This window comes from Pteropus alecto, unplaced genomic scaffold (genome assembly GCF_000325575.1).
Source record: "Pteropus alecto unplaced genomic scaffold, ASM32557v1 scaffold155, whole genome shotgun sequence".
In the NCBI taxonomy this organism is placed as follows: domain Eukaryota; kingdom Metazoa; phylum Chordata; class Mammalia; order Chiroptera; family Pteropodidae; genus Pteropus; species Pteropus alecto.
In genome coordinates, this window is record NW_006438113.1 from 470,661 (window position 1) to 482,728 (window position 12,068).

General features: G+C 36.3%; 2 protein-coding genes and 1 non-coding gene across 3 annotated transcripts in view; 1 reads left to right on the forward strand and 2 right to left on the reverse strand.

Annotated features, from left to right (window-relative positions):
• MMRN2 (multimerin 2) overlaps nucleotides 1-3,892 on the forward strand; it is an 18,473-nt gene extending 14,581 nt beyond the window's left edge. Inside the window, exon 7 of the mRNA XM_006915441.2 lies at nucleotides 443-3,892. Within this exon, the coding sequence (XP_006915503.1) occupies nucleotides 443-828 (386 nt within the window). The 3' untranslated portion in view covers nucleotides 829-3,892. The remainder of the gene's footprint in view (nucleotides 1-442) is intronic.
• A 2,720-nt stretch (nucleotides 3,893-6,612) lies between these two features.
• Nucleotides 6,613-6,731, reverse strand: LOC112482784. The gene has a single exon (XR_003047404.1). It is a non-coding gene; the product is annotated as a 5S ribosomal RNA (ribosomal RNA).
• A 1,113-nt stretch (nucleotides 6,732-7,844) lies between these two features.
• BMPR1A (bone morphogenetic protein receptor type 1A) overlaps nucleotides 7,845-12,068 on the reverse strand; it is a 142,176-nt gene continuing 137,952 nt past the window's right edge. The window contains exons 12-13 of the mRNA XM_006915442.2: nucleotides 11,772-11,902; nucleotides 7,845-11,688 (exon numbers count right to left, since the gene is read on the reverse strand). Of these exons, the coding sequence (XP_006915504.1) occupies nucleotides 11,563-11,688; nucleotides 11,772-11,902 (257 nt within the window). The 3' untranslated portion in view covers nucleotides 7,845-11,562. The remainder of the gene's footprint in view (nucleotides 11,689-11,771; nucleotides 11,903-12,068) is intronic.

Below are 12,068 nucleotides of genomic sequence, written 5' to 3' on the forward strand. Positions count from 1 at the left end.
CCCTTGGGTACCTCAAGATCCCTAGCAGTACCGACAGTAATATGAGAGTCAAGAGTGCGGGGTTCCTGTCTCAGTCTGCCATTGATAAGCCATGTTAAGCATTGGACCAGTTAGGCTCAAGACTCAAAGTGTCCTCAGTCAGGGGTACTTATGTCTCAAGGATGTTGGAAGGAAAAGGGATCAAACAAGAAAGTGCTTTTAAAAAACTACACCAGTAGAAACAACAGACTTGTATTTTCCTTTCTCTCAATTAATGAAATACTAAGAATTGGCCTGTTAGCCCCCACTCTGAGATATATTGCTCTTGGGGATATCTAGGTTATCTAGCAATAGTGAGCTGTTTCTAATGTTAATAAAGGGAGGAAGATAGGTCTCAGGGTTTAATTTCCCGTCCAAGGAAGTGAGGAACCGAGTCACTGAGCACTTTCTTCCTGCGTTCCAGGCTCCCCTGTGGCCTTCTATGCCAGCTTTTCAGAAGGGACAGCTGCCCTACAGACAGTGAAGTTCAACACTACTTACATCAACATTGGCAGCAGCTACTTCCCTGAAGATGGCTACTTCCAAGCCCCCGAGCGTGGGGTCTACCTATTTGCAGTGAGCATTGAATTTGGCCCGGGGCCAGGCACCGGGCAACTGGTGTTTGGAGGTCACCATCGGACCCCTGTCTGTGCCACTGAGGAGCAGAGGAGTGGAAGCACGGCGACAACCTTTGCTATGGCGGAGCTGCAAAAGGGTGAGAGAGTGTGGTTTGAGTTAACCCAGGGATCAGTAATAAAGAGAAGCCCACCAGGGACTGCATTTGGGGGCTTCCTGATGTTCAAGACCTGAATACTGGGGCCCAGCTCTGACCAGACGTTGTGGACTTGCCCAGCTCTCCTTGAGACTCTGGCCAGGGTTGGTCTGGAGACCATCAGGTTGCTCTGGCTCTTCCCTAGAAACCTTCTGCAAAGAGCGGGCCTCCCTCTAGATGCACTGTTTGGGTATTTCTTAATGATGAGGACTGGAATGCTTCTCTCTGGGCGAGACCTTCTCTCCGGGGAAGTGTGAACCTCGGCGCGGGTGCCTTCTGAGGAGCATGACTTGGGCTCCAGCAACTTGATGCACCCTGTATTCTTCAGCTTCTTCGGTGTTTTGCTCCGCCTGTGACTGGAAACTTCCATACAACACTAAACTGTTCTCTCACTTCAGTCTCCCTGATCTTATGCTAGAAAATCATTCTTTCCTGGAAGGAATATGTTTAAAATAGAGGTGACATTTTCAACAATGTTGGAAACTAGTCTCCAACCACTAAAGGGCAGTAGGAGAAAACCAACCTGTTTGCTCTCTGTCAGTCAGAAATGGAGATAGTACTGGTGGAGTTAACCAAGGAAAACACAATTAGTATTTTTTCCTTAGTCTCAGTCCTTCCTTGAATTTATCCGTAACTTTAGTTTCCCTTCTTTTTCTCCTACCCTCATACAGGATAAAGGCCAAGAGATGCCAACCATGAACTAAAATATATAGAGATTTCACCCTTTTACTTCCTCCAATAGCTTATGAGCAGCCTAATTCTTATTAGCCTCTCTACCAGGAAGGGAGCTGAGAGAGGGAGGGAAAGAAAGATTGTAAAAATATCCATCAATTTCATCGACTTTGGAATAAAGCAATGTCCTTCAAATCTCTGCCTGGTTTACTTATGGAGAGCAAAAAGATTTGGTAAAGTAGGTGGAAATGTGGGACAAAATGAAACTATTTGGGATAAATGTGACTTTCATTATTCAGGGCCCTATCTTACTTCACAATTTTAGTTAATTCTACATAAAACACTCTGAGGCCTCCAAAGTAGGCCTTGACATTAATATTGGATTAGACAGTACATACAGCTTAGAGTTGCAATTACTGCAGTATCAACATACGGTTTTAAAAAAACTGGATTCTAGAGCAACAGGCTTGAGAAAGCAGTCATCTAGTTGTCAGAAAATGTTTATGTTTTGTAGTTAGTATTCAATATTTGTTGAATATACTCTTCTTCATAAGAAAATCAAATGGGCTGGGTAGTGAAAAAGGACAGGAGTTGGTTGTCAGGGTTAACAGGGTGCCAGCCCTTCTCATATTTTCTGGAGGTCATTAATTCAAGTAATTATCCCTCAGGATTTAGTTACCACTAAACTTGGTGTGCTCAATGTGCTTAGACATCAGCATTAAAAGGAACAGTATTCCAGGCCACTCTGCCACTGACAGTTTGACATTGGAGTGAATCACAACCTGTAGCATGAGGTGGTTTACTTGACAACTCTTATTAAGTATTCTTGTATTTTATTATCTTGACTGCACTTTCAACTCTCACCTACCTGCCTTTCCAAACTCTTGCCAGGGGTTCTCACCGGGTGCAGGTCTGTTACCAAGACCAATCCTGACCCAAAGCATGACGTATGTGGCCCATTCCAGACCAAAGACTGGAAAGCCAGTACCAGGTCACCCTTGCTGCTAAGAAGACCACACCATGTGTTCTTTCTGCTCAGTATTGCTATTATTGTTCAGGCCATGCTGATGACTAAGTGGAAACATCAGGGTGATGCAGTCTTATTTAAAATTTTCATTTGGAATTTATTGCACATAGAGTAAATTGATCTTCCCCATAAAGGGCACATGTCCTCCAAACCTCATATGGCTGGTGCTCTTCAAGAGAGAAGTTATACATAGAAGTGCTAACTGATAAGCTCTGCCAGCAGCATGAAAGTTGCTCCAGAAGTTTCTGGGATGAGAATTAGAGAAACAATGAGTTTTAGACAGAGTGCTTTGCCTGCAAATTTCACAAAACCTTAATATAAAGTTTAAGTGCAAATTTTCTATTTTAATACTTCTATAATTGGGACTCCAGATCAGAATGAATTCTAAAGTTCATTTGATAGATTTCTTATCTCCACTAAGGCATCTAATATCTCCGGTGGAATCTTTTTCACTGTCTTCCAAGTAGATGCCCTGTTACCCCAGGTCAATGTTAAAACACCCTTCACTTGTGGCATCCTAAACAAGAGAGCTCACTGAGTACACAGTAGTATCATACCTTCTCAAACCTGATAGAAAAAAAAAATAATAACAAAATACCACTGAAAAACAAAAAAGGGTACCATAAGCAGATCAGAAAATTTTAGTAATTCCTAAAAAGTAGGAAGAAGGGAAACAACAACATGAAATCATAACCCCAAACTCTGAGACTGTTAGAGGGATGGGAGTGATTTCAGGGGACCCCAAATTCAAACCCAGCCCCTCACACACTTGGGAGAAGGGCCCAGTCAGTCCCTTTGTCCCTTGCCTGTGCAAAGCAGCCAGCAGGCAGCAGCAGTGGTCTCTGCTTTGAGTTAAGTAGTGCAGGTCAATCCTGAGCCTCAAGTTGGGGTAGCTACTAACTCTCTGGAGACAGGAAGGTCCCACACCCAGATGACACTTATAACCTTACTGAGATCAAACCCGAGGGAGTCAATCCAAAGATGAGTTTCCACAAACCACAACATAATGTCGAAATAACTCCTGACCTTTATTTCAGAAAACACCATGGAGGGGATATATGGTCTTAAAGCTCTTCTCTCATCCCCTGAAGCTCCTCTGGTATCCCATGATGTTTATCTTGAGATAAACATCAAAAACTCCTCTGGGAGCTCTAGTCCCACTACCCTACCCTTCTCCATGAAGAACCTCCCCCAAACCTGGCCTGGCAATGACAAACTCTTTGGGGCAGGAGAGTAAAGGAGGTAAATAAATGGAGTGGGGGAAAGCCTGAATCCTGTTGAGTAGGCAGAGAAGAAAGGATTACTTACGTTTGCTCTAACAAATAGCTATTATTCCACACTCTCTAATAAAAACAGGAAGCTGAGGAACATGGAACTGAGATGAACAAGGATTCACTAATACAAAAATGAGCAACTAGCCCCAAATTGCCAAACATTTGTAGAAAAGCAGCGTCATGAATAAGATTTTGGAATATATAAATCTCTCAAAAAACACAAAAAATTGTAAACATAAATGTTGATTATTTGCAACCCAGATCCTGGTCGCTCCCCTAAAAGGAACCAGGGTGCCCTGGAAAAATGGCTGGGGTAAGGAAAGTACCAGATGAGCCTGGAACATCTTAATGTGACAAAAAGCAACACGTGCTTTAAAAATGATGAGCACCGGTCAAAAGCACTCAGGAGCTAGTTTGAACTCCCAGTAGCCAAGTCTGGGTCAATTTGAACGTCAAAATAAATAATGATCTAATAAGACTATAACTCATTGAAAAAAATAAGAATCCATGAGTCCATAATGGTGATATCTACATCATGGCCTCCTGATGGGATGCCCTGAGAAGGATAGACATCATGTCCACAAATTCACTAACCTTTACTCCAGAAAATGTCAGTATCACAAAAGACAAGAGCTGGAGAAGTGTTTCAGATTGAAGGTGAATAGGGAGACAACTGAATGTAAGATACTAGATAGATTCTGGACCAGAAAAACATGCTCTCAAAGACTTTAACAAAATGACTGGCAAAACTTAAAAGGTCTTCAGATTATGGTATTGCTGGTGATTGTTATGGTATCGATGTAAACTTTCCTGATTTTGAGAACTGTACATAAATGGTTATATAATAGATTATCCCTGAAGTATTTAGGGATAAAGAGGCGTGGGCTCTGCAAATTTAGTACAAGTAGTTCAGAAAAAAGTATGTGTATATATGTGTGTACACAAATTCTAAGATGAGCCTTTGTGATTTTTGTATACATTCACAGAATGAAAAAGCGATTGTGGCAAAATGTAAATTTATAAATCTGGGTGAAGGGTAAATGGCATTGTTTATACTATTTTTGCAACTTTTCTGGAAGTTTGAAATTCTTTCAAAATAGAAGTTAAAATTTGGTTGCTGAAATAAAAAACTCAGTAGATGGGCTGAAAAGCAAACAGTAGGATGTAACATAAAAGAGACGTTATGAAATCTGTTAGAAACATATGGGCATCCTAGTATTTGTCTAATAGTTTTAGAATAAGAAAAGTGAAAGAAGGGATGAAATAAATAATGGAAGTTCCCAAATCCAAGGAAAAATTAAAAGGACCCATTTACTACTGAGTAACAGAATGTTTGTAACTAGACATACAAGTTAAACTTCAAAAATTGTTTCTTGTATGAAAAATTAAGTTAAATTACAAAGAAGTTAATTAGATACATGTCACACTTCTCACTGGCAGTAAGGGATGCTGGAAGACCATGGAGTAAGTATCTTCAGAGTTAGATTCTATCTCCAGCCAAAATACTAGCAAAGTATGACAGAATCAAATATAAAAATGGCTTTGTGTTTGACTGAAATGTATTCCACAACAGTAGTCTTTTCTGTCACAGCTTGTCTTTTACCATTTTCAACACTTACTTGGATTTTAGTACAGGAGAGTAATAGAGAACAAAGCAATAGATGTACTTTATCAACCCAAGTCAGCAATCTGATTCTAAATTTGCTTTAAAAAAATGGCTCCTCCCTCAAAAAAAAAAAAAAAAAAAAAAGGCCCAAGTTCTTTCTTCTTTTACCTTGAAAATATTTTCAGTATAAGAATTTCATATTGACTTTTAAATATTGGTAACATTTCAAGTTGCCTGTGCAAAATTTAGGATGAGTAGTGAAGTGGATGTAAGGGACACCAGGTTATCTGGAATTGCCTTGAATTTCATTTTGAGCATACATGGGATACTCTGAGTGAAAGTAACTGGACAAAGACCAGGAAGATGAAGTTCAGAGGAGTAAGAGGTAAGCCACACATAATGCACCTAAAAATGAGAATAGCAGTTCCTACCTCAAAGGGTGATTATGAATTAGCCTTTCAGCCCTAGTCTCTGCGTCTGAAATATTTTTTCTACGTACCTGTGCACTTGAATTGTTTCCTCTTCCTGTTCTCAGCCTCAGGGTGACTTGCCCATTTTGGCTTGTACCCTGAGCTCACAGTATTTAACTCCCCGTGACTAGAACAGTATCACCACCATTAGGTAGTCTCTGCCTACACTACTGGCTGGCCACTTTCAGTGAACCATGTCCACCAAGTCAAGACTGTATTGCTTCAAGGTCTCAAGCAAGTCTTCATAGGAATATGCATATAATTTAATAAAGTCTGAAATGCCAGAAATGGTCCATGCACTAGCAACAAGTAGATAAACATTTCTCCAAGTGAATGAAGATTGAATTAGCATCTCTTGAAACTACTAAAAGGATTAGACTATTTTGAGAACTGTATCATTTCTTAATGTCTACTCATATTAATACAATTAATATTAAAGAAACCTTGAAAATAGTTACTCTTCCAACTGACCAGTGAGAGTAACAGATTATGCTGGAAGGAAAAATGAATGCATTTATCTAGGCTTTTACAAGGAATGAAAGCCTGCAAGTATTTAACAGGCCCAGAAAAACCCTGATTCTACATTAAGCTGCATGAGTGCATGCTATTGTTTCAAGAAACTATCTCACAGATACTAAAGAAGATTCTTGTGAAGAATGTGTAATTGGCTATCTCCAAACATTTTATTTTTTTTTAGGCGAAGCAACCCTTGGTTGACCTCACAGACTGCAAGGACCTTGTTAACTTACAATGCTTTATTTTTTTATTTTTTACGCCTACGGCACCTGGTCTTCCTACGTGGTCTCCCATCCAAGTACTAACCAGGCCCGACTCTGCTTAGCTTCTGAGATCAGACGGGATCAGGCGTGTTCAGGGTAGCATGGCCGTAGACTCTCCAAACATTTACTTTTGTGGGCAGACATCAACTAGTCCCAAATCTTTTTGATGATTTAACACGTTCAACTGCCTAAGAAAAGGCATCACTAGGAATGAATTTACAGACAACTGAAAACAGCTGACAGGTGGTGAGACTAAGTGCAGGAAGGAAAATGGTATTGTTGCAGAACAAAAAGAAAGCTACCTTTACTTCCCTGAAGTTTAAGCTTTCCAAAAAGCACTGACACAGCAGGAACACCATAAGGCCAGATAAATGGATTCCATTATTTGAAAAAGCCAGTTACAGGACAAGAGACCAGGCATGATGCTAGCAAAAAGATAAAACCTTGGAAGAAATGCCCTGCGCATGTAGTGAGATGAGTACTCTTTTACACTGTGAGTAGCTGTGTAAATGAAAATTCTCTGGGCAGCAATATGGCAATATTTATAAAAAACCTAAGATTTTTTTCCATCTTAAATAATCTTTTAAAAGTTCATATTCACTAGGCCCATTTTTAGAAAGGTAATCTAAGAAAATGTACAAAGATTTATATATAATGATGTTCAATGCCTTGGTTATATTTTCCAAAACGATGTAAAATAATCCAAATATTCAATAGGGAATTGAAAAAAATAAATATTCCATCAAGCAGATGGAATATTAGTCACTTTTTTAAAAACTGTTTTCAATGGCTATATGTGACATAACATCTTAATACTGTAAGAATATATGTAGCAGAAAAAAGATTAAAAAGAAACATTTGAATGTAAATAGTGGTAACATCTGACAATAGAATTTTGAATGATTTTATTTGCTTTTTAGATTCTTTCCTATGTTTTCCAAAATTTCTGTAATTACACATCTTTAAAACTAGAAAAAAATGTGTGTATGTTTTAAGAACAACCTTTACTATAATAGGTTTATGAATTCTCTATCTACACAAAGAATATATGGTTCCATGTCACTTACCTGCCCCGTGCTCCGTACTGGGTTTCCGGAAGCTGAAATGCACATCTCAGGGACAAATGTATGTACACTAACTTATTTGTTATAAAATCTCACCAGGCACATGTGGCTTCTGATACACAATACAATCCAAGTAGAGTATCATAAAACACATCACTAAAGTATACTAAAATAAGGTTATTTACTTAAAAATGATACATTAGACGTAATTTATACATAGAACAAAGCAGTTAATGGTAAACTTAATAAGGCACCTTTTAAGCTAGATGCTGTATAAAATACATTTAGTGTGTTACATACCAAAGATGAATCTGTATTTTTGGTGTTTTACAACTGCATAATGAAACTGCTTGTTTTTTTAACCCTTCTTTCAAGGTCTCTGTACAACTTCTCTAATTAAGCTATAATGATATTTTCATTTTATACAATATATACTATATTTTAGTTTTTAAATGGGCAAGGACAACAGTCATTAGAAGAGCTTAAATAATTCCACTGAAAGCATAGTACAAAGCACAAGCTAAAATTACAATATATTTAATCCTTTTCAAAAGCAGTATTCACATACTTTCCTTGTGGGATGATCATTACATGTGGCTCCATTTGATGCTGCTCTAGATTTATTTTGGTTTTTATGAATATGTCAGCTGTCTGCAATTTTCACTGTGACACTCATAACAGTACGGAGGCAAGAACTGCTACACTGCTATTTTAACATCTGACCTAAGCAAATAACATTACCATACTTTTGAATGGTACAAGAGGTGCGATAATCCTTTTAAAAATCAGTATTTCTGTTGTTGAAATTATTTTAGATATTTAGAAACATTTCAAAACAACATGTACGAAAAGAAATATAAGTGATTTAATTCATAAAATCTTCTCTGGAATAAATTATTCATCAATATCAAATGTGACTTTGGGCTAACTTAGAGATTCATGATTCTTTAAAACTGTATTGTATTTTTGTTTTAAACAGAAACAAAAAATCTGGGGGAGAAAGGCACTATATTTCTGAGTGAATAAATAATAAATCTGGCACATTGTAGAAAAACGATTTTCAAAAACTATAGGTCACTTTCTAAGTTTAGAAATACTTCTAGACATTGAAAAGGCAACATGATATATTGATTGGAATAGCTTTTGTGAAAATATTTCCAGAGAAATAAGATTCAAATTTTATGCTTTGGAAACTTGTTCAATAAAAAGGCACAAGGAAAGCTCAGAATACATTGAAGCCAATTCTAATGTGCCTTTAATTCTAGAGATATTTACTAGTATAAAAAGAATTCATAAGAAAAATTCTCTTTGAGGGTTAACTTTTGTTATATCCAGGTAGCTCTGAGTTTTTTGATTTTATGTTTTAATTATTTAAAGGAATGACAGACAGAAGCCATACATTTTTTAAAATGCTAAATTGTGATACCAAATAATGGCTTTTAGGGTTTTATGACTATTAACTATAGTACTATGTAATACTTCCTTCCTCTTCCTCTTTAAATATTTCACTTATTGAGTGAACTCAGAAATTTAAGAGTAAGATGGAGGAAGAAAATAAATATCATGCAACTTTTTTTAGACTTTAAGATTTCAAATATTTTGAAATCTTAAAAAGCATCGTTTGCTTTTTAAAAACAGGTTATACTAGAAAATATTTTTACTGAACAAGTCTCTAACATTAATTCTTGATATCATGTTTAACGGATCAATTTAATTTAAAAGAATCATTACAGTTGTCTTGTACTTATATACTATTTGCAATGTTTTGCTTCCACATACTATTTTAACATTTCTAAGACTAGAGCTTGCCTTTCCTTACATATTTTATTATTAACATAACAAGTGATTTTCAAGATTTGTAGTTTATCAAATAAAAAATAAATCAAGGTTAATCTTAGACTAAAGAGATTTGAACTCATAAGTGTTCTTAAATCACATGGCAATTTAGATAAAAATATCTATAAATTTCAGTATAGACATGGGGAAAACATTTAGAAAAAGCAAGTTATTGGGTACTATCAAATGTCAATTTACTTACCTTGATGAACATTTCTAACTTGAGTTGTTAGGTGAAAATTATTAAACTTAGCCAAAATTGTTAAAGCAAGTTTCAAATGTGTGAAGTTTGATGTACAGACAGATATACAAGTTTCAGCCTTAAGTGCTAGTTAAATTTTGGTAATGAATGAATACATGCTCTGATTCCTTCCCTTTAAAGTATTTTGACCATGTTGTGAAAAATCACATTTATGTTATATTCAAAGAACACTGTCTCACTTTATGCACCCATGAGTAGTTTGTTCAGAATAAGATATTAATATTTAAAAGGCATTACAGAAGTATAAAAAGTTTAAGTAAATTAAAATTATTCCTTGGGATAACAAGGCATTCATAAAATATGTAGCATTTTCTTGAATAACAGCTATATGGTATAGACAGTAAGTACTGACTAGATACTTAACTTTTGTGCCTGACCCTTCATTGTCCTCCCAAGTTATGGAACAGAAATCATAAAATCAAAAACCTCAAATGATTTAAGTGTCTAAAACAGTTGCTGATAAACATATATCAGCTCTGAAATAGAAACTTCTATTTAGAGGATTCTTTCATAAAGGAAAATTGAGATGATAGTATCTTAATGAAAGTCTATGCCTGAAGTTAACAAAGTCCTAGGTTTGATTCACTACTTTGAATGTATTAGTTCTGAAAATTCATATGTAGTTCTACTTTGTAATATTTTCTTCTAATCTTTTATTTTTTTCCCCTTAATGATGGGATGTGAGGTACATGTGAGCTGGTTTCTACAGTATGAATGTATGTACATATATAAAATATGATTGTAAAAGGAGCAGGTGTTTTGCAAATAAAGCATATTACACACAAAATATAAATAACTTCCCTTTTAAAAGTTACTGAGAATAAAGAATACAGAATGTGGTTATAGGCACTTAACATTGCTATCGAATGTAGTAATTAGTAATTCACTTCAATAAGAAGTGTTTTCTTTACAAGGTTCATGGCATTGGGAGTTCCAACTTTGGATAGGATGCTTTTTAGGACAAAAATAATAATTACCAAAAACAAAAAAAGATGGTGATAAGAGAAAAACAGTTCAAATTTACGGGCACTTTCAACTTCTTTTGGCCTTTTATCAACTTTTATGTTAAAAATAAAGTTGGTGGAGAAGCTAGCTCACCTGCAAGGTAAATGGCTTTTATGTGATTGGCAAATCTTGGTCAGATCATGCATTTTTAAAGCACAAAATCAACTACCACTAATATGTTCCTGTGCATTCATAAATTATTTTCTTCTAATTCAAATAGCAACAGAGAAATCCTGGTGTGCATGTGTGTGTACACACACCATTATCAAAGCATGACAAACTATCATAAACTAAGCAGTATCCCAAACAAATCATAACCCATAGGCTGTTTACAAAGGTAGAATACAAATAGATTAAATTTTTCAGGTAGAAGGCAAATGTATATTTCTCCATCTCTGCTGAATTCATTTATCTTCTTAAGGCTTTCACAGAAAGCACCATTTTATGAACAGGTAATTCAGTACCCAGAGTTTGACTGGAGACTTATTAATTAGGATTGAAGTCTTGATGCAGTTCATAAAAACCCAATAAAAAAAAAAAGGCATCAAAAACCACATTTAAAATAAAGCTGTCCATATATGAAGAATTAAGTGTTCAGAAGTTCCCAGCTTATATTCTACGGAGTACTGAAAGGTTTAATATTAGCAGCCTGTGAAGGTGTAGTGAGGAAAGAGTCTGAGAACCAAGTTAACATCCTTATTCTACTCTAATTCCACCCGTTCCTTAGGTGAAAACAGTTCTGTCAGTCTAGAATTTCTTCTCATGATTGCTTAACTGTCAAATCTTTACATCTTGGGATTCAACCATCTTAGCAAGTGTCTTCTTGATTCTCAGAGCTGTAAGTCTAGAAGCTGGATTGTGGGCCCAGCACTCTGACATTAGCTTCAAAACTGCTCGTAGACACTGAAAAGTAAAGAGAAGGTAGTGAGCAGGTAAATATCTTTGGTGACACCAATCAATTCCTCAAAGAACTGAGTTCAACTTACTTCATCACTGTTCCATCGATTAGACACAATTGGCCGCAAACGTTTGACACACACAACCTCACGCATGTCTTCATATGATGGATCACTGGGTACCATGTTGTAATATGGCAACTGGTATTCTTCTACTATCCCTGTAGGGAATAAGAAAACATAGTGGGCACAAAATGGTGGCTGGACAAAATATATCAATCTATTCAGCTTACTGAACTATGGAACTAAAACCGATTCCTACATAAAGAAGAAAAAAATACTTGAGTGGATGATTAACTTTTAATAGAAAATGTATGTTATCTCTCT